This window comes from Balaenoptera physalus, assembly GCF_965194825.1.
Source record: "Balaenoptera physalus genome assembly, chromosome: X".
NCBI classification, from domain to species: Eukaryota; Metazoa; Chordata; class Mammalia; order Artiodactyla; family Balaenopteridae; genus Balaenoptera; species Balaenoptera physalus.
In genome coordinates this window covers 5,423,453-5,447,133 of record NC_138903.1, presented here as the reverse complement: position 1 = coordinate 5,447,133, position 23,681 = coordinate 5,423,453, and the positions used below count along the sequence as shown (strand labels likewise).

At 40.1% G+C, this 23,681-nt stretch overlaps 1 protein-coding gene across 2 annotated transcripts in view; it reads left to right on the top strand.

The window, feature by feature from the left end:
- The window catches only part of LOC309652461 (patatin-like phospholipase domain-containing protein 4), a 110,847-nt gene extending 87,556 nt beyond the window's left edge, over positions 1 to 23,291 (top strand). Inside the window, exons 6-7 of one of the 2 annotated variants that reach the window (XM_082446299.1) lie at positions 22,403 to 22,479; positions 22,818 to 23,291. In XM_082446299.1, the coding sequence (XP_082302425.1) occupies positions 22,403 to 22,477 (75 nt within the window). In that variant the 3' untranslated portion in view covers positions 22,478 to 22,479; positions 22,818 to 23,291. Of the gene's footprint in view, positions 1 to 4,621; positions 4,883 to 22,402; positions 22,480 to 22,817 lie in introns of those variants that run through there. The other variant, XM_082446293.1, reaches the window with a different exon arrangement.
- The last annotated feature ends 390 nt before the right edge of the window (positions 23,292 to 23,681 follow it).

Genomic DNA, 23,681 nt, shown 5'->3' with positions numbered 1-23,681 from the left:
CTTCAGCCATACCGCCCTTCCTCACTCTACTCTAGATCCAAGAGTAGGAACTTAGCAGCTGCTTGGTTATGGGCCACGAGGGAGGGGATTCAGTGGAATCCCCACATGGCCCTGGAAGGCCGTCAATCGCTACAGCTATTTTGAAGGGCAATTTGCCTTCCACTCTGCTAAGTGCTTTACAGATATTTTTTGAAGTCTTATTGTCTCTGTCCCACAGAGGATGGAATGGTAGCCTAGAGAGGTAAAGGGATGGACTTAAAGCCCCATGCCAGAGCTTGCTCCTGAACCCACATCTGCCTGGCTCCAAGCTCTTCTTACCATTGCAGCTCCCTCCCACCAAAGCCGAGATACAAATACGAGTCACACAGTGTTAGGGTGCTTGAGTTTTGCTTATATAAAAATGGGACTTTCTTATAATGCAAGAACTAGGCACCAGAATGCACATCTATTTTACAAACAGCTATTGTATACCAAAATTGTATAAAATATCATTGTTGGTATTCCTCTAAGAAATGACAACGTTATGGGGAAATGAATATTGCCATGGCATTCTGATTCCTTCATAATAATGCTTTGTGTTATTAAAATGTGTTCTGTAGACTGAATGTTTGTGTCCCCACCCCCTGCCAGCTCCAGATGTTGACATCCTAACCCGCCATGTGTTGGGATTAGGAGGTGGGAGCTTTGGGAGGTGAAGACATCATGAGGGTGGAGCCCTCAAGAATGGGATCAGTGCCCTTAAAAAAGAGACCCCAGAGAGAAGACACAGTGAGTGAGAAGATTATGAACTGGGAAGTGGGTTCTCACCAGACACTGGATCTGCTGACACTGTAATCTTGGACCTCCAGGCTTCCAGACATCTGAGAAATAAATGTCTGTTGCTTATAAGCCACCCAGGCAAATGGTATTCTTTCATAACAGCCCAAATGAACTAAGACAAGGGGTTTGGGTTTTTCATGGATTAGGATACAAACCACCTGTGAAGAAGTTTAGACCAACACTGGGCTTATGTTCCAAATGGATTTAGTTTCTATCCACTTCTAAATCCACAATGGAAAAGAAAGGCACAAATTCCAGACAATGAAGCTAAACTGGTTAGTTCCCCCAATAGTAAGCCTGTGAAAAATGTATTTTTACTTTTGTAAGACTTGTTTCTTAATCTTTATAAATTAATGTACCCTAATTTAAAGATGCACAAGAAACAGTACAAACAAAAGAGGAAACTGATAAAAAAAAAAAAGGCAGTTGGAAAACACAGGAAGAGAATGAATTTAGCTAAAAGTGGGCTGTTGATGTAGTTAGAATCTGGTTAAACAGCGAAAGTGAAATGTCAAACTAAAAATAATTAGCAAACCTACACATTAACTGAGACAGTGAGTTAACCACACAACGCATTGCATACAACTCAGATTAAGTATGTTGTGCTGGTAGGCTGGGAAGAAGTACCAAAATATAACAAAGTAATAAATTTATAATACTAGCTCCAAATCATAGAAGGTTACCTCTAAGGATTTTAATTTTGGAGGAAAAGTGAAGGAGAAAGGCACATTATTAGATTCAATGATTATTTCACACCACAATCTTTGAAATTCTGTCTCAAACACAGGATATTACTCTTCAAAATTGTTTTCAAAATATTCATTTCTCTTACTGAGTAAATGTATTTGTCTACTTTAAGAAATTGGAAAATTATTTATTTACCTAGGGAGTCAAATGAAGGCAATATTGGATTCACATACAATAAAAACACAATAAAACAATTACAGAATATCATCTTCATGTTTAGTTATCTTTAAACCTTCCAGATGGTGCAATCACTATGAGTGCTGCAGTAATATCATAACTGCACGTGATAAAAATAGAAATGCACATGAACTATCATCCTAACATTCTAACCTTCTGGTAAATCTACCTTAAAGATGTTCACCTTCAGCCTAATGATGTATTTATGTGGGTTTGAAATTCCTATGAGCATTAATGGAAGCTTTGATCATTTAATGAATCCAAGAACAGGATGTTAGGATGAGCTATTCGATGATATATTTAATTTATTCCTAAAATATATAATAATACTTACTGTGTCTATTCCGACTGGAGTAATTGGTTGCAATTAAAATAATAAGATATTCTAAATGATTCATGCAATACAAATGCAGAGTGATATGTAATTTGTAATTTCTTTATCATTTTTATGCTGATACATTTCCTCTTAATTCTAATAAGCTTTTGAGCTAATAGGAATATACTGTCATATGGATTATATTCTGGAGGACTTATTTCTCAACATTGCTAATGTGAAAACCATTTGACTGAACCTAAAATATAATGTAAACATGTAATTGGGAAAATAAACTTTGGAAAACTGTTGGGAACTATGTACAACTGAAGACATGCTTGTTCTGTGACCCAGCATTCCCACTCCTGGGTAAACATGCAACGCGTTTTTATGTGAGTTCACCAAAAGACACATGCAGGAATGCTTAGAGGGCCGTTCTGTAGTATTTTTAAGCTACAGACTTTTGAGAATAAAGTTAAGGCCTTGGTTGGGCCTAATTATTACTTGTGATTTAAAACAAGTTAGTTCAAACTGCTAGGTAGAAAAAAAAATACAAGGATGTAGTGTACAACACAGGGAATGTAAACAATATTTTATAATAACTTTAAATGGCGTATAATCTATAAAAATACTGAATCACTATACATCTGAAACTTATATAACATTGTAAATCAACTATGCTCCAATAAAAAAGTTAGTTCGTATCCTTGATAATATGACACTTAATACTAGCCAGATAATATTTATTGAATTCTGTGTATACAAATAAATGTATTGATTGCCAATGTGAATACTGCTCTAATTAACTGCTGCGTATGAACTCCTTTAATCCTGACAGCAGCTTTATGAAATATCACTGCGCCTTTTTTAAAGACCAAGAAAATGAGGTGTAAAAAGATCCTTTGTTCAACGTCAAATAAATAGAAAGTGGTAAGTGCTATGAAGAAAATAAATCAGGAAAACGTTCTGGAGATTTCCTTCATATTGTACGGTTAGGGCTGGCTTTTTTAGAGTGGATATATAAACTGAAACCTGAAAGTTAAGGACTCAGGCACGTGGACACACTGGGGAAGATGATTCCAGGCAGAGGGAGCCCTCAGGGACGGGGTGCATAGGCAGGAACTAGCATAGCATGTTTGAGGAACCTGTAGAGCTGAAACCTCGTGCTGGAGGGGTGACCTTGAAGAGGTGAGGAAAGGCAGGTCATGGAAGGCCTTTCATGCTAGTCTAGGAGTTTCGCTTCCATCAAAGTGTGATTGAAATCCTGCAGGGTTTGGAGCAAGAGTGACAATGTATCACGCAAACTGTGGAATTTTTGGCAAACTGATACTGGATTGTGTAAGAGTGGTGACTGGGAGACCTCTATGAAGCTCTGGTAACAATAAAGATGAAATGATGGCGGCCTGGAGAAAGCTGTCACTAGTAGAAATGAAGAAAACTGGACAGATCTGGAATACAGTTTAAAAGTAGTGTTGACAAGGCTTATTAATGGAGTCTATGAATGGATGTGGGAAGAGAGAAAGGAAGGAATCACATGTGTGAATCCGGGTTCCCATGCTGGTGAATGACATGGAGATACTGGCAAAAAGAGAGTTGGAGTATTTCTGGGTTATGGAAGCAGTAGCTTTATTTTGGATGCGTTCCTGTTGAGTTGCCCTGTAGGCATCCAAGGGTAGAGATCAATTAGGTAGTTGGATTCAGGATTTTAGGGACGAGGTCAGAGGTAAGAATTTGGGAGTCATCATGATGTAAATGCTATGTAACATTGCCTCTGGAGACAGCACCGCCAGAGGGAAAATGGGGGCCAAAGCTGGAGCCCTGGGAAAGTCCACCGTGAGAACTCAGAGGAAGAGGAGGTGGCAAAGAACCTGAGAACAACTGTGTACGTGTGTGCTACCACCAGAGATGAGAAAATGTGTTTACAACAGAAATGGTTTGATGAAAACGAAGAATAAAACTGAAGAACAACAGCTAAAGAATTTAAAACGCTTTAAAAAATTCTCCAGATTTAACTTAATAGCAGTCAAAATTATAACATTAAAATATATACACATCTCTATTTTGCATACCTGTTTATGTGTATGTGTATGTGTGTGTGTCAAAGAAAGGAACCTCCGCTATTTGAAAAACTTCTGAAAAAAATCTTTTTCATGTAGCATGAGGAGTTTAATTTTCCTGATAGTTGGTCCAAAGAGAGATCTAAGTTCTGAAATATGTGTCTCTATTTTCTTGAGCTGACAGAAAGAAGTCAAGTGCAAGGTCTTTCTTCCAATGTCACTACCATCATCTCTACACCTGCCAAGTTCATCTTTCGTTGCTTCAAATCCAGAGTGCCTACCTGACAAATGATGGTACCCTATTACCTGATCCCTGCCATGTCGTTAATTTAGGTTTCCCAGGTGACCATCTCAAATGAATGCCAGATGGCAACTCAGCCTGACGTCAGACGTCACAGAGAGGCCGAAACAACACCTGCCTGGCGATTATGCATCTGCTGAAGTTTAGTCAAGATCATCTAGGGCTTCCCTGGTGGCGCAGTGGTTGAGAATCTGCCTGCCAATGCAGGGGACACGGGTTCGAGCCCTGGTCTGGGAAGATCCCACATGCCGCGGAGCAACTGGGCCCGTGAGCCACAGCTACTGAGCCTGCGCGTCTGGAGCCTGTGCTCCGCAACAAGAGAGGCCGCGACAGTGAGAGGCCCGCGCACCGCGATGAAGAGTGGCCCCCCGCTCGCCGCAACTGGAGAAAGCCCTCGCACAGAAACGAAGACCCAACACAGCCAAAAATAGATAAATAAATAAGCTTTCATTTAAAAAAAAAAAAAAAGATCATCTAAGTTCCCTCCTAAAACAACACCTTGGAATAAGAAAACTGTACAGATTAGCACTAGTTGTGTAAGAGCAGAGTTCTTTGGGTGCGCATTCAAGCCACAGATTTAATGACTGGTATTTTCCTGATGCATGTCCAAAGCACACGTCACTATTCTCCCTGATGAGCAGGGCAAGAGGCATTTCTGGGGGAGACATAGCAGGACACCAAGTCAACTGTGTGCAGGATAGTCAGGTTTATAGCAGTGTTCACTGGCTCTGACTCTACCAAATGTCCTGTCTACATTGACGGTGGCTGGTATCATTCCAGGGCTAAGTTCTGTTGTGACCTTTCTGTGCCTCTCGGCTAAATAACGGGAGCTTGCTGGGGAGACAGGGGCCATGCTGGGCCCTGGGACGTGTTAAAAGGAAGCCTTAGTCCCTAACCTTGATTCTTAGATGAGCATGCAGTGTCCTGCCCTCCATTACTGAGAGCAAGGGCAGAATCTCACGTCTGATCCCCAGTGTCACATCAGTCAGAAAACACTGACTCTCCCATACTTGGGGCAGTACTTCTTTTTCCTCAGCAGGTTTTGATTCCTATGTCATGCTTTTCAGAAACTTTTCAGTTTCGGCATTGTCGTACATGGTTGATTTTACAAAATCACAAGTCAGATCATATTTAACTGTATTTTAGAAATCCTGAAAGGCAAAGAAGAAAGTAAAAGTAACCTATGATGTCTTTACCAGAGATACTTATTAATATCTCTCAAGATTCTGAATGTTTTTCCTTCCCTCCTCCTGCCCATCTTCCTCCCTCTTCCATCTCTCTCTGTTTCTGTCTCTGTCAGATATGAATGGGGATGTACATGAGGGAGTGTATACAGGGGTCTCAAAGACATAGGTCTTCTAGATATATGCATACATATCTTCCAAAATTTAAATTAATTCTATAGAGATAGCATTACAGCCTGTATTTTTCTATTAATATTCTATTTTTGAACCTTTACCCATGAACTTAAATGCACTGAAAACATGATTCTTACCAGCTGCATAATATCCATTTTATGCAGGTACCATGGGTACTTGGACCCTTTGCTTTTCATTTTCCAACATGTAACAACACGGTGTTGAAGATCCTTCTGTGGGGTGACTTTGACCCTGTCTGCTCTTTAGCCAGAGTCCCAGACGTCTGGATGTAGAAGAAGTTCTTGGCTTTATGACATGGAAGAGGATATCCAGAAGGCCACAATATATTAATAGTATCATTGCCATCACGGCCAAGATTAAATAATGAGTATGACTGATTGGTGCCCAAATGAGGTAGACTAGGTAGCTCAAGTCCAAATACGTGTCATCAACACATATGCATGATCATTTATAAAGCATATTTACTCTGAGAAAAAAAAAGCCTTTAAGAATTCTCATCACCTCAACCCAGTATAGATGGTGTCAATCAGGACCAGACTTCTCTATGATTAAGAGGAAGATTTCGTGCATGGGAAAATGGCAAGGCTTGTTTAGAAGTTGGGGGCAACTGATGAGGGCTTAATTTCCAACAACAAAAAAACAAACAACCCAATAGAAAAATGGGCAGAAGACCTAAATAGACATTTCTCCAAAGAAGACATACAGATGGCCAGTAGGCACATGAAAAGATGCTCAACATTCCTAATTATTAGAGAAATGCAAATCAAAACTACAATGAGGTACCACCTCACACTGGTCAGAAGAGGCATCATCAAAAAGTCTGCAAATAATAAATGCTGGAGAGGGTGTGAAGAAAGGGGAACCCTCCTACACTGTTGGTGGGAATGCAAATTGGTGCAGACACTATGGAAAACTGTATGGAAGTTCCTCAACAAACTAAAAATAGAACTACCATATGATCCAGCAGTCCCACTCCTGGACATATATCCAGACAAAACTATAATTCAAAAAGATACATGTACCCCTATGTTCACAGCACTATTGACAGTAGCCAAGACAAGGAAACAACCTAAACGTCCATCGACAGATGAATGGATAAAGAAGATGTGGTGCATATATACAATGGAATACTACTCAGCCACAAAAAAGAACGAAATAATGCCATTTGCAGCAACATGGATGGACCTAGAGATGCCCATACTAAAGGAAGTAAATCAGACAGAGAAAGACAAACACCATATGATATCACTTATATGTGGAATCTAAAAAATGACACAAATGAACTTATCTACAAAACAGAAATAGACTCACAGACATAGAGAACAGACTTGTGGCTGCCAAAGAACTGAATCACTTTGCTGTACAGCAGAAATTAATACGACATTGTAAATCAACTATACTTCAAGAAAAAAAAAAAAAGGCGGGGGGATGAGAAATGCAGATTGTGTGACCTGGCAGGTCTGTTGGCTGAAATCTATTTCTGAGTTAATCTGTGAATAGTTTAGGAACATCTGTCCCTTCCAGTTCATTAAGTGAGGCTGTCTTTTATTTTTTTTTAACGTCTTTATTGGAGAAAAATTGCTTTACATTGTTGTGTTAGTTTCTACTGTATAACAAAGTGAATCAGCTATATGTATACATATATCCCCATATCTCCTCCCTCTTGCGTCTCCCTCCCGCCCTCCCTATCTCACCCCTCTAGGTGGTCACAAAGCACCGAGCTGATCTCCCTGTGCCATGAGGCTGCTTCGCACTAGCTATCTGTTTTACATTTTATCGTGTATATATGTCAATGCTACTCTCTCACTTTGTCCCAGCATACCCTACCCCCTCCCCGTTTCCTTAAGCCCATTCTCTACACCTGCGTCTTTATTCCTGTCCTGCCCCTAGGCTCTTCAGAACCATTTTTTTTTTTTTAGATTCCATATATATGTATTACCATATGGTATTTTTTTTTCTGACTTACTGCACTCTGTATGACAGATTCTAACTCCATCCACCTCACTACAAATAACTCAATTTCATTTCTTTTTATGGCTGAGTACTATTCCATTATATATATGTGCCACATCTTCTTTATCCATTTATCTGTCGATGGACACTTAGGTTGCTTCCATGTCCTGGCTATTGTAAATAGTGCTGCAATGAACATTGTGGTACATGACTCTTTTTGAATTATGGTTTTCTCAGGGTATATGTCCAGTAGTGGGATTGCTGTGTCATATGGTAGCTCTATCTTTAGTTTTTCAAGGAACCTTCATACTGGTCTCCATAGTGGCTATACCAATTTACATTCCCATCAACAGTGTAGGAGGGTTTTCTTTTCTCCCCACCCTCTCCAGCATTTATTGTTTGTAGACCTTTTGATGATGGCCATTCTGACCGGTGTGAGGTGATACCTCATTGTAGTTTTGATTTGCATTTCTCTAATGATTACTGGTGTTGAGCATCCTCTCATGTGTTTGTTGGCAATCTGTGTATCTTCTTTGGAGAAATGCCTATTTAGGTCTTTGGCCCATTTTTGGATTAGGCTGTTTGTTTTTCTGATATTGAGCTGCATGAGCTGCTTGTATATTTTGGAGATTATTCCTTTGTCAGTTGCTTCATTTGCAAATATTTTCTCCCATTCTGAGGGCTGTCTTTTCATCTTGTTTATGGTTTCCTTTGTGGTGCAAATGCTTTTAAGTTTCATTAGGTCCCATCTGTTTATTTTTCTTTTTATTTCCATTTCTCCAGGAGGTGGGTCAAAAAAGATCTTGCTGCGATTTATGTAACAGAGTGTTCTGCCTATGTTTTCCTCTAAGATTTTTATAGTGTCTGGCCTTACATTTAGGTCTTTAATCCATCTGGAGTTTATTTTTGTGTATGGTGTTAGGGAGTGTTCTAATTTCATTCTTTTACATGTAGCTGTCCAGTTTTCCCAACACCACTTATTGAAGAGGCTGTCTTTTCTCCATTGTATATTCTTGCCTCCTTTATCAAAAATAAGGTAACCATATGTGCATGGGTTTATCTCTGGGCAATCTATCTGGTTCCATTGATCTATATTTCTGGTTTTGTGCCAGTACCATACTGTCTTGATTACCGTAGCTTTGTAGTATAGTCTGAAGTCAGGGAGCCTGATTCCTCCTGCTCCATTTTTCTTTCTAAAGGTTGCTTTGGCTATTCAGGGTCTTCTGTGTTTCCATACAAATTGAGAAATTTTTTGTTCTAGTTCTGTGAAAAATGCCATTGGTAGTTTGATAGGGATTGCATTGAATCTGTAGATTGTTTTGTGTAGTATAGTCATTTTCAGAATGTTGATTCTTCCAATCCAAGAACATGGTCTATCTCTCCATCAGTTTGTATCATATGTAATTTCTTTCATCAGTGTCTTATAGTTTTCTGCATACAGGTCTTTTGTCTCCTTAGGTAGGTTTATTCCTAGGTATTTTATTCTTTTTGTTGCAATGGAGTGTTTCCTTAATTTCTCTTTCAGATTTTTCATCATTAGTGTATTGGAAGGCAAGAGATCTCTATGCATTAATTTTGTATCCTACTACTTTACCAAATTCATTGATCAGCTCTAGTAGTTTCCTGGTAGCATCTTTAGGATTCTCTATGTATAGTATGTCATCTGCAAACAGTGACAGTTTTACTTTTTCTTTTCCGATTTTGAATCCTTTTATTTCTTTTTCTTCTTTGATTGCTGTGGCTAAAACTACCAAAACCATGCTGAATAACAGTGGTGAAAGTGGGCAACCTTGTCTTGTTCCTGATCTTAGTGGAAATGGTTTCAGTTTTTCACCATTGAGAATGATATTGGCTGTGGGTTTGTCATATATGGCCTTTATTATGTTGAGGTAAGTTCCCTCTATGCCTACTTTCTGGAAAGTTTTTATTATAAATGGGTGTTGAAATTTGTCAAAAGCTTTTTCTGTATCTATTGAGATGATCATATGGTTGTTATCCTTCAGTATGTTAATATGGTATATCACATTGATTGATTTGCATACATTGAAGAATCCTTGCATTCCTGGGGAAAAAACCCACTTGATCATGGTGTATGATCCTTTTAATGTGCTGTTGGGTTCTGTTTGCTAGTATTTTGTTGAGGATTTTTGCATCTATGTTCATCAGTGATATTGGCCTATAGTTTTCTTTTTTTGTGGCATCTTTGTGTGGTTTTGGTATCAGGGTGATTGTGGCCTTGCAGAATGAGTTTGGGAGTGTTCCTCCCTCTGCTATAGTTTGGAAGAGTTTGAGAAGGATAGGTGTTAGCTCTTCTCTAAATGTTTGATATAATTAGCCTATGAAGCCACCTGGTCCTAGGCTTTTGTTTGTTCGAAGATTTTTAATCAGAGTTTCAATTTCAGTGCTTGTGACTGGTCTGTTTATATTTTCTATTTCTTCCTGGTTCAGTCTCGGAAGGTTGTGCTTTTCTAAGAATTTGTCCATTTCTTCCAGGTTGCCCATTTTATTGGCATATAGTTGTTTGTAGTAATCTCTCATGATCCTTTGTATTTCTGCAGTGTCAGTTGTCACTTCTCCTTTTTCATTTCTAATTCTGTTGATTTGAGTCTTCTCCCTTTTTTTCTTGATGAGTCTGGCTAATGGTTTACCAATTTTGTTTATCTTCTCAAAGAACCAGCTTTTAGTTTTATTGATCTCTGCTATCGTTTCTTTCATTTCTTTTTCAGTTATTTCTGATCTGATCTTTATGATTTCTTTCCCTCTGCTAACTTTGGGGGGTTTTTGTTCTTCTTTCTCTAACTGCTTTAGGTGTAAGGTTAGGTTGTTTATTTGAGATGTTTATTGTTTCTTGAGGTAGGATTGTATTGCTATAAACTTCCCTCTTAGAACTGCTTTTGCTGCATCCCATAGGTTTTGGGTCATCGTGTCTCCATTGTCATTTGTTTCTAGGTATTTTTTGATTCCCTGTTTGATTTCTTCAGTGATCTCTTGGTTATTTAGTAGTGTATTGTTTAGCCTCCATGTGTTTGTATTTTTTACAGTTTTTCCTGTAATTGATATCTAGTCTCATAGCGTTGTGGTTGGAAAAGATACTTGATATGATTTCAATTTTCTTAAATTTACCAAGGCTTGATTTGTGACCCAAGATATGATCTATCCTGGAGAATGTTCCATGAGCACTTGAGAAGAAAGTGTATTCCGTTATTTTTGGATGGAATGGCCTATAAATATCAAGTCCATCTTGTTTAATGTGTCATTTAAGGTTTGTGTTTCCTTATTTAGTTTCATTTTGGTTGATCTGTCCATTGGTGAAAGTGGGGTGTTAAAGTCCCCCACTATTATTGTGTTACTGTCGATTTCCCCTTTTATGGCTGTTAGCATTTGCCTTGTATATTGAGGTGCTCTTATGTTGGGTGCATAAATATTTACAATTGTTATATCTTCTTCTTGGATTGATCCCTTGATCATTCTGTAGTGTCCTTCTCTGTCTCTTGTAATAGTCTTTATTTTAAAGCCTATTTTGTCTGATATGACAATTGCTATGCCAGCTTTCTTTTGATTTCCATTTGCATGGAATATCTTTTCCCATCCCCTCAGTTTCAGTCTGTTTGTGTCCCTAGGTCTGAAGTGGGTCTCCTGTAGACAGCATATATACGGGTTTGTTTTTGTATCCATTCAGCCAGTCTATGTCTTTTGGTTGGAGCATTTAATACATTTACATTTAAGGTAATTATCGATACGTATGTTCCTATTACCATTTTCTTAATTGTTTTGGGTTTGTTATTGCAGGTCTTTTCCTTCTCTTGTGTTTCCTGCCTAGAGAAGTTCCTTTAGCATTTGTTGTAAAGCTGGTTTGGTGGTGCTGAATTCTCTTAGCTTTTGCTTGTCTGTAAAGGTTTTAATTTCTCCGTCAAATCTGAATCAGATCCTTGCTGGGTAGAGTAATCTTGGTTGTAGGTTTTTCCCTTTCATCACTTTAAATATGTTCTGCCACTCCCTTCTGGCTTGCAGAGTTTCTGCTGAAAGATCAACTGTTAACCTTATGGGGATATCCTTGTATGTTATTTGTTGCTTTTCCCTTGCTGCTTTCAATATTTTTTCTTTGTATTTAATTTTTGATAGTTTGATTAATACGTGTCTTGGCGTGTTTGTCCTTGGATTTATCCTGTATGGGACTCTCTGCGCGTCCTGGACTTGATTATTTCCTTTCCCATGTTAGGGAAGTTTTCCACTATAATCTCTTCAAATATTTTCTCAGTCCCTTTCTTTTTCTCTTCTTCTTCTGGGACCCCTATAATTCAAATATTGGTGCGTTTAATGTTGTCCCAGAGGTCCCTGAGACTGTCCAAGTGAGCCCATCTTAATGATCAATCTCCCTCATCCCAAGTGGTTCTGAATATAACTTTTGCATGTATTTGTTTTTACTTTGTGTCATTTTCCTTCATAGGTGTAATATGTCATTGATCCATGTGATAGTGTATTATGTCGATGTCACCCCTTTTGGTGAATCATCTTAGGAATGAAATAGGGTCCATGTGGGAGGCCCAAAGATGGGTTTGACAGGTTGGCTGCTGTATGTCTCAGAATTGTGTCCTCAATGTAACCGAGAAAAAGACTCTGGACACACCAAGAAACTTGAGACTCTCTGGGAGATGAGGCATAAACAGCCTCAATTAAAGGCAATCCTGTTCATTCATTTGATGCTTGTATCTGCTGACACTATTAAGAGTCAACTCCCAGGTGAAGACAAAGCACAAAATGAAAACATAAAGAATTAATCAGGATGCGATCCATCAGGAAACCCTGCGGAATTTGGTGCTCCTAGGAACGCAGATTCAGTCGCCAAAGAGAGATTCATCAGTCTCATATTTTCTTTTGCTCATAGGAGAAGACATACACATTTATTTGCAGAAAACTTCCTTCCCCTGCACCCCCTGCCAACCCCCAAACTAAAATTCTAGGAATGTTTTATTATGTGGGCTTTTATGAGAGACAGATGATATGTACACTGATTCATTTGCAAAGTTACCAAAAACTCTACTGAAACAGGGATCTCTCTACTACACTCTCTAGAAAAGACAGGCAGAGAATATCAACCTGTCTCTCAGTTAACACATACTTGAAGATCCAGGAAGTGCATCGGTGATACCCCGAGAAACTCTGTTGACTCCAGAAAGAGTGCACACGTTTCTCCCAAGCATCCACAGTCACATGTGGGGCCCTTTGCCCTTTTTATCTTCCTCAGTCTCCAGACGTTTCTGCCTCACCAGGAACAGCGTTTCCCCTGCAACAATAGATTTCGATATTGCCGCTGTTTCAGAGCTTTCTCTATCTGGTATTTGGGGAAGCAGTTTAGCAGGGAGGGAGGAGAATGACAGAACAATTTTTGAGTGTCCTTCTCTGTTTTTTATCCCTTCGGAGAGGCTCTCCACGCAGAGTTGGCTGGGTGACTCATTCTTGACAACTGCACGCGATTGCAAGAGAGTTTTCTTTCCTTCCTCTGAGGCTGCCCTTCCTTATTCAAATTGCTCTTCTCTATTGCTGCCAGAGGATTAATGATATTTGCCCGCAAACTTCCCCTCTCTCTGAAGGCGGAACATAATGAGGACATTCTCATCCTCATCTTCTGAACAAGTTCCTGGTTCCATCAGCACAGCAATACTTCCTTGTCCTTTTTAGATATATTGAAAAAAATCCAAATGTAAATGGTTCATACCTCACGCTCCACATCACCGGCGTGGCCACTGGAGCCCACACATCATTAACTTCAGGAACCATGATAGAAATGTCCTTATGCAAACTTTACAGAATCATCTTTCCTCCTTCTACACACTTCTCCAGTCTCATCTGAGGGGTCTTCCCTTTACCTCTCTAACTGAAGACCCCCTTGAAGACGCCGGCCTGGGAAGCTCACTGTTGTACCCATGAATGTGCCTTCGTTTAAGATTTAATTAACTTTTAGGACTCTGACTTAGGCAAAATGATAGAGGTGAAATTTTACAGCATCTCCATTGGCCTTTTGGACCTGTCTTCCTAGTGTTGCCCAATCATCTGTTTCTATGGAGCTCTCAGAAAGTTCCAGTGCCTCAGGGATTCCCCCTCCTGCGAAGCTCTTAGGATTTTCTGGTGGTTTTGGGTCAAATTCAGTGATTGGCTAGATGCACTGCCAGGTAGCAAAACCAAACCAAAACAGGTTTAATATCATTTGCATTTTCACCAAGCCGATTCTTGCCTAAATTTAAAGTAGATACATTTCAAACAAGAAGAGAGAGAGAGATTGCTACGCAGGAAGCTGGGAGGGGGTTGCTAGCCCTCAAGTCACATGACAGTGATAGATGCTAAATCCTCTACGGCTTGTCCTGATGTTCTAAACACACGGTAGAAGGTTCTTGATCAGCTAGGTATTCAAGGGATCAAGGGGCACAAGACTTGACACCAGAGGCTGTGTGCAATCCAGCATTTCTTTAAAGGGACTAGCCTGTTTTATACGTATTTTTTAATGACATCAAAGGAATATTATAAGCACGTTTTTCTCATTCTCCTCCCTCCTATACACACCATGAACCACCCACCCGTCTACCCATGCAGCCAGGCATCCATCCCACCGCTCAGTATATTCACTCTCATTCACTTATTAAAAAAATATTCATCCCGGACCTCTTATGCCAGATCCTGCACTACGTTTCAGAAGCAGACCCAGGCCCTGCCCTCCCAGCACTTGCCATTCAGCGGGTGAGAACGCTGCATTCAGAAGGCATAGTAAACTTGGAGGACGCACAGACTGGAGTAACTTCTCACCACCTCTGTTTACAGCCCCCCCCATGGCCCCCGCTGCACACAAAACAACGTTTTCAATACAAATCAATTGTACGTTCGTGCCGCATTGCTCTCCCTCGCTGAGAAATATCCCAGGTAAAGCTAAATCCGGGCAGGGGGAAGGAAGCTGAAATAACCGGCACCTTGTCCATCACAAGGAGAGTCTGTCAGCGTGATGGCCTCGCCAGGGAGCCGTCAAACACATGGGTTCCCTGTCTTCACACGAAAGCACTAGAGAAACTGCAGCACTTCCCACACGCGCCCCAGTTCTGGAAGGGTCTAGACTCCTATCCCAGTTTGTTGGATGCCCCTGGGGGCATTTAGCAGTTAACCTGGGTTTCCCACAGCCATCTTGGACTTCACAGCAGACACATCAGGTGAAGGCTTTTATTTTTATTTTTATTTTTTTTTATTTTTTGGCTTTTATGCTTTTAGTCCCTCAGCCCAGGCACCCACCCCCTTGCCTGCTTGAAAATCACTACCATCAGGAACCATTCTCAGTTGTGTCTTCACTTTACTTCCATAACTGACTTTAGAACTCCCAGTCTCCTTTCAATTTGAATTCTTGAACATCCAGAGCGGCTTCTTCATTTTAAATGCAATGAATCAGTAATAAAAGCCAATTTCATTAATTCGCTCACTGTATTCCTCCAGAGGGAAAGGCAGGTAAGAATACTCGTCATGTTAGGACGGGTATATTATGTGTCTCTGCTCCAGGGTATCATGCTTTTGCTTGGTTTATGATGAGCCACGGACTATACAAATAAATAGTTAATAGAAATTAATTATTTTGTTTGTAAGATATCATTATACTAAGTTTTATTGTATTTTAAAAACTGTACAGTTAACCACAGGAGTATAAGACATTCTCCGCTGGAAGTATGCTGTGTAATAAGGGAATTAAAGTTTAAAATCATGGAAAACTTTAAAATTCTGTGACTGCAGTGTACTATTTATTGATTTAAATGGCAAGCTTTTAAGTGAATTATGTATACAGTGTAAATGAATTTAATCCATTAGATTCCATACAAATACTGGTCAAAGCTTTATGGTGGAGCATACCCTTAAAATTTTTTCATCATATCATACATGTACATGATGTTTAAAGTTACACATGTCCTATATGTATGCATATACATACACACGTTTACATACATATGTACATATACACACACGGAGGCACTTGCATCATTAAATCATATACTGTATGTAGAACAGTACATTCAATAAATTTAAATATGGTTTTATTACAAGTTGGTAAATATTCAATATAGGTATACTAAGTATGCTAATTCTCAAAACGTATTCAAGTGAATAAATAAAAATATGACCATATTCCTTACTCCAGGACACAGGACAAATGTTTTAATAATAAGCAAACAAGACATCATAAGTCAATAGAGGGAGTTATAACAATGCTTCGTTTGTTACTGACAGGCACATCAGACAGCATAGTATTAAGTACCATGACTTATCTTGGGCTTGCGATCTTTAACGTGAATCTGTAACAGAGAAACCCTAGATTGCCAAAGTAGAAAGGTTTATTCACATGCATTTTTGTGTGTTGCTTATGTTTCCACGTGGAGGTTAAAAAATGTTTTCATTAAACACTATACTTGAAATGTGATTAGGCAAAAAGTTGTCTGCCAGTTTTCTGGTCATCAATAATAAAATAGATAAACTCTTGAGGCAAGTATCTGTAGCTCACGTTTAAGGCTGCTCCCACTGATAGCCCACCATATAAGCTATGCGTTTTTAGAACACAGCCATGATATGATATTAGAACACGTTATTAAACAGTACAAGGAAGGGTGGTAGATTATTTAAGGAAAGCCAAAGTAAAGTCTTTCTTGGTTGATGCCTATGAGGGGCACATGAAATGCTCTTAATTAAAAAAAAAGAAGGAATTTAAAATAATTAAATAATACCTTTATTTTTAAATTTATTTTTTAAAATTGGAGTATACTTGGTTTACAATGTTGTGTTAGTTTCTGCTGTACAACAAAGTGAATCAGCTGTATGTATACAGATATCCCCTCCCTTTTGGACCTCCCCCCCATCCCACCCATCTAGGTCATCACAGAGCATGGAGCTGAGCTCCCTATGCTATACAGCAGGTTCCCACTAGCTATCTATTTTGCACATGGTAGTGTATTTATGTCAAACCTAATTTCCCAATTTGTCCCACCCTCCTCTTCCCCTATCCCATGTCCACAAGTCTGTTCTCTACGTCTGCGTTTCTATTCCTGCCCTGCAAATAGGTTCATCTGTACCATTTTCCTAGATTCCACATATATGTATTAATATACGATATTTGTTTTTCTCTTTCTGACTTACTTCACTCTGTATGAGACTCTAGGTCCATCCACATCTCTACAAAAGACCCAATTTCATTTCTTTTTATGGCTGAGTAATATTGCATTATATATATGCACCATATCTTCTTTATCCATTCATCTGTCAATGGACCTTTAGGTTGTTTCCACGTCCTGGATATTGTAAATAGTGCTGCAATAAAAACTGAGGTGCATGTGTATTTTTGAATTATGGTTTTCTCAGACTGAATACCTAGTAGTGGGATTGCTGGATCCTAAGGTAGTTCTGTCTTTAGTTTTTTAAGGAACCTCCATACTGTTCTCCACAGTGGCTGTATCAATTTACATTCCCACCAACAGTGTAGGAGGGTTCCCTTTTCTTCACACCCTCTCCAGCATTTGTTATTTGTAGACTTTTTAATGATGGCCATCCTGGCCAGTGTGAGGTGATACCTAATTGCAGTTTTGATATACATTTCTCTAATAATCAGTGATGTTGAGCATCTTTTCCTGTGCCTCTTGGCCATCTGTATGTCTTCTTTGGTGAAATGTCTATTTAGGTCTTCTGCCCATTTTGGGGTTGGGTTGTTTGTTTTTTTGATATTGAGCTGCATGAGCTGCTTGTAAGTTTTGGAGATAGTCCTTTGTCAGTTGCTTCATTTGCAAATATTTTCTCCCATTCTGAGGGTTGTCTTTTCGTCTTGTTTATGGTTTCCTGTGCTGCGCAAAAGCTTTTAAGTTTAATTAGGACTCATTTGCTTCTTTTTGTTTCTATTTTCATTACTCTAGGAGATGGGTCATGAAAGACCTTGCTGTGATTTATGTCAAAGAGTGTTTTTCCTATGCTTTCCTCTAAGAGTTTTATAGTGTCCGGTCTTACATAGAGTTAACCTGAAATTGTGATGGAAGGAAGATTTGGGTTTTCATTTCTATTCTGCTCAGCAAGTTATTTCTCCCTATAGACCGTAGAAAGCAATACTATTCCTAAACTGTTTTGGTGAGCAATTCATCCATTTACTTTAACTTGAGATGGTATTTTAAGAGGTCTTGGCACATTGTAGGAACGCAATCACTTCCAGTCCTTTTCTTTCACGGGAATGCAACAGCAACATGTGACATATGTATACGACCCTCAAAGTCTCGCTTCATGACTTCAGTGGGGTTGGGAGAGCGGGAATGTGGTTTGCATTTACCATGCCTTCCATCCTCTCCTCCAGTGTACAAACTGAGACCCTAGGAAGTTAAGAGCCTTTTCCTGCATCAGCAGAGCTTAAGCTTGGTGACAACTTCTGGCCCCATCGTGTGGCATTCACATCTCAGAGTTCTCCTGGAAAGACAAGAACCTGGGAGTCTGGGAGTTCCTGTCTGAGGTGATGAGTTCCAATGCGTCTCATTTTCACAAAGACAGAATACATGTGTTATATCCAGGAGCGAACATTTGCCCCTTGACCTTATGCCAGAAATTTGGAACGTCCACCCAGACAGTCCGTGATTCTCAAACTCTAAGGTGCCAAATAACCACTCCAGGTGCTTGTTAACGATAAGGTTGCCAGGAGGTAGGACTCAGGAACCTGCCCTTTAAATAAGGTCCCCAGGTGATTCTGATGCACACGGCCTGAGGATGCTCTACTGGGAACCACTGGGTCAGGTGGTAGGTGATGCAGATGATCCCCCAACATCCAGAGGCGCCGCCTGGTCTCACTGAAGGTTCCCACCACTTGGCCTCAACTAAGTCTCCATTCTCTAGTAAACAAAATCTCTGTTAAAATTACACCTAAATATTGCTTAAAGACAAATTATACTCACCTTTTTAGAGGTAGACATTGTATAGAAATATACCATCCAGTAGAGAATGATACTTCCATTAATTTTTTTCTAGCCATAAACAGCATTATCCTGGGTTTGCTACTCTAACCAAAATTCTATAAAATAGTCCATGCTTCCCCTTACCCCCTCCCAACCTGAAGTATGTAACTCTGTTTATTTTCTTAATGGCACTTAACTCCATTTAAAGCAATAACCTTGTGAAGTATATATTTCCTTGATAAGTCTATGCCCCTCACCACAGTAGAATGTACATCCTATAGTATTCCTAGGTTCTAGAGCAGTCTAGAAGGGTTCAATGAGTACTTAAAATTTTGTGGAATGAGAGAAGGAAGGAGGGAGGGAAGGAAAGATTTTATTCATTTGTAAAGTAAGAGGTTTTTCTCTTATCTAGATTTTCTCTAGTGACTGAGAGCATAAATCACCCAAATTTTGCAGTCTGACTTTGCTCCTATGTCAGAACGTTCATTTCTGATGAGTTTATTACCTTTGCTACAGTTTTTAAAAATCTGAGGGCCTTTGTTATTAAATGCATCAATGATTCATTTTGAATCAGTATATTTGCATGCTGTGGGTAAGGGTTGAGGTTCCTGATATACATGAAGCATATCCCTTAAAAATACTGTAAGGGAATTCCATGCCGGTCCAGTGGTTAGGACTCTGTGCGTCCACTAACAGGGGCGCAGGTTCCATCCCTGGTCGGGGAACTAAGATTCCTCATGCCGTGCACATTGCAGCCAAAAAATAAAAATAAATACTGTAAGAGTTTTAGAAAACTCTAACTTGAAAAGATACATGCACCCCAGTGTTCCTAGTAGCACTATTTACAATAGCCAAGACATGGAAACAACCTACATGTCCATCAACAGATGAATGGATAAAGGAGATGTGGTACATATATAACAATACAATGGAATATTACTCAGCCATAAAAAAGAATGAAATAAGGCCATTTACAGCAACATGGATGGACCTAGAAAATATTATACTTAATGAAGTAAGTCAGACAAAGAAAGACAAGTATTATATGATATCACTAAAAAAAATACAAATCTAAAAAAATAATACAAATGAATCTATATACAAAACAGGAACAAACATAGAAAACAAATTATGGTTACCAAAGGGGAAAGGGATAAATTAGGAGTATGGAATTAACAGATACAAACTACTATAAATAAAATCGATAAGCAGCAAGGATTTACTATATAGCACAGGGAACTATATTCAATATCATATATTATCTATAATGGAAAATAATCTGAAAAAATACAACTGAAACACTTTGCTGTATATATTGTGACATTAACACGATACTGTAAATCAACTATACTTCAACTAAAAAAATACTGTAAGAAATGAGTTTAATTTGCCCCTAAGTTTTCTGGACGGCACTGTCCTGTGCCATGTGAATATACAATCACCACATAAATACATGTGTCTCTGTGATAAATAAACTCACATACATTAGCCCATTGTTTCAAGATGCAGCTCCAAAGCTGCCTTCTTCACAAATGCTGCCTTCTCCATAAACCCTCCTGTGACTGTCCTTCTCCACTGGAAGACTCTTTTCCTACTCTACTCTTAGCATCACAGCCCTGGGATGTTGCTGGATTTCTTATGCCTGACATCCAGGTCACTGTCAAAGCTTGTCACGTGACCAAGCTCAACCACTGCTCACCCCACAATGCCTGCCTCTCAACTGGACCTCCTGAAATACTGCCCATTCTCATCATTCTTGCAATTATGTTCTGGAAAGTCATCACGGATGATGAATTAGTGAATACCAAACCGTTGCTGCTAGGGAAGTACAGGGTTAGGTATCTGGGAGCCTCTGGTCACAACATTTTCACCAGCTGATCAATACATAATCTTGTGTTAAGTGTGTATCTGTTTAAAGGCACCTTATTTAATAGATACCATTGAGTCATCCACAGGGAACTTGGGGCCATCAGCGCTACAACTCACGCCTACCAGAAGCTTCTCTAACTCAAGTATTTTCTCCCTAAGGCATTTCTTGGTCTTTCTCCCCAACAGCAGACAGCACTGAAGCACTGGGCTTGGGGGTCATTTCCAATAGCAGCATCACCAACAAAAGACACATAAATGTGCAAAACGTGGCACTAAGTAGTCCACAGAAAGGGCACTTGTTTACAGCCTGAAAGCTGCAACTAGAAAGCACTGTTGCCCTGAGCACGTCTGTGAATGACCCCGAAAGTACGTGGAGCGTTCATTTAATGGTTAAAAATAGATCATAGTGGCGCGGATGAACTTGCAAATAGGGGCCCTGCGAATAACGAGGGGGGACTGCGTCCTCCTAACTGGTGTCCCTCTTTCCATTCTGGCACTGCCACCATGTGGTAGCCAGGCCATTTACAAGCAACGTCCGTGAAGCATTTAGACTTTTCCAGGTAACACCACCCAGCGGCTTCCCGTTGTCATCACAATTATACAATTCAAGTACCTTTCCGGGGCCTGTGAGGACCCCAGAGATTTTCCTTCTGTAGAAGATTTTCCTTTCCCCGCTCCTCCCTTGCTCCTTACATCCTTTGTTTCTCCAAGTGTCCCTCTCACTCATTCCTGCCGTGTTGGCCTTTCCCAGACCCCTTTCATCACAGGTCTCAGCTGCAAGGCCACTTTATCAAAGAATTCCCTGATACTTCAAGGTCGTGGTTCCCCCCCAGCCCCTCCACCTTGCTGTGTCCTGCACTTTTCTTTATCAGAAGCAGTTTTATTGATTTGCTAGTGTGTTGTCTACACCTGTCAGAATACAAAATCCCTGATAGCAGGATCTTTGTGATCTCCTGCTGGATTTATACCGCAGAGGCCAGTGTCCCTGGTGCACAGCAGGTCCCAATATACAAGTGTTGAATGAATAACTTGCAAAGTACTCCTGGGTGCCACTTTATGGTACTAATTTATGTGTTTGTCCCCATTTTCCCTATAATAATGTAAGCTCCTGGCCAGTGGGAATGACTTAGGTCCTGGTTTCACGCAAAGATGTTTACACTAAATCTCCTTTCCCTACTGAGTCATCTGTGGTTAGCAGGACATGGGTGGCAACAGAGCCACGCGTTTGAATAGCTTTTGTACATTATAAGCTAAAAATAAACTTATTGAATAAGTGGCCTCAGTTCTGGTGCTCGTGTGTTTGTTATGTTTTACTTCCTAATAAGCAATCCCAGTAGGTACTGGCTGAAACCAGCAGGCATCATTTATTTTTTCTTCTGCACACATCTGCAGTTTGGGGCACGTCTCGGTGGTCAGAGCTTGTGGCTGTTCCTGCGGTGACAGCTGGCTCTGGCAGGAGAGCTGGGGGTTCAGTCATCCGATCCCTCACACGTCTGGGGATGACGCTGGCGGTCCCCGGACCTCAGCCGGGCTGCTGGGCGGGCACTAGCGTGTGATTACTGGCTTCCCTGAAGCATGATGGCTGCCTTCCGAGGTGTGGATGCCTAGGAAGAAGCTGCACTACCTTGGGTACCGAGGCTTCAGGGGCGGCACCCCTTCCGCCCTATGACATCACAGACCCACCCAGATCCGGGAGAGCGAACATTAACCAGACCTGTCGTCTCGAGAAGATCATCAAAGCAGTCTGCATCAATATATCACAAGATAGTTCATTTCCACCCAGACAAAAGGGTGTTAACTCAATGTTTTTCTTCTTTTGTTTCTGGTTTGTGTGTGCCTGGCTTACGGAGGTGGCAGGGAATTTCAGACAAACAATAACAGAATCCGACCTCTCTTGGACCAAAGGGGCGTTTCAGAGCGAGTAAAGGTAAGAGGCAGTGGACTGCAGAGTTTAATCTCAGAATGAAACAGAGCCCTAACAAATAGTACATTTGCCCCAGTCAGCTTTCTAGAAGAGGATACCGGAACACTGGTTATTGAAAGCACTTCCCACTGACTCTCTGGATACTCAAATCTGTCACCACGAGCCAGATTCTTACCAATTCCAGAAACTCCCTTTGCTCTTTCCATTGGCTCCCCAAGAGGAGGAGGATGTGCCCTCTTGCTACCCTCTTAATAAGAGACCTCCATTTACCTTTAGCCAGCAGTTTTCTGTGGAGCTCAGAATGCTTACCCCTTGACGTGTATCTCTTGCTCTTTCTGTAGGGCAAAGAGCTTCAGGCATCCTTGCAAGGAACATGACTAAGTTACTCTGTCAGGAGCTCTACCAGAATTTGGAGATGCTGAGACTTTTGTCACAGTCTCTACCCTCAGCTGCTTCCACTGTTGCAGGGGAGAGAGACAACGAACTTCAGTTCTTATGGACTTCGGTTCTTATGGTCTGTCTCGAAGGGAAGGTACCATTTTGTAAAACTCAAGGGGAGTTTAAGTACTTGAATGATGTGAGTTCCTTCACAGGGTCTGAGCATGTGCTCTGAAACCCCAAAGCCTTCTTGAATTAAAACAGCTCGAGCCACACTGAACTTTCCAGCTGACACCATTCCCTCCTGAAGTGGAATCATTACAATTCACGTGTGGACCCAGAAATAGACACTTAGACTATGAATATAAATCTAATATAGAATAATCAAAATTCAGTAAATATACATTGATATACATCTGTATATATAAAATGGCTAATCTGAAAGAATTGGTGGAATTGGGCCATATCAATTTTCATAACATTTTCTTCTTGGGCAAAAATGTACTACATCTGCAGGCAAACATTTCCATGAAAATTCAGGTGGATGGACATTTGGCTCCATGTGTGACAGCTTTTTTTGTTGTTATGCTTTGATAAATCATCACCAAACTCCTCAATGAGCAGCCATCTTACTCACTAATTGAATATTTTAACTTTTTTCCTCTGTAGATATGGTGTGTCATTATATTTTCCATTTTGTGCCTTGCTTTTCATGCATTTAAAGTGCTGGAGCAGCTGTTTATTTGGAAAGCTTCCATTATGGCCATAATAATCTCCAACTAATTGCACATCAAATATTTATTTCTTGCACATTAAATTAATGAAGC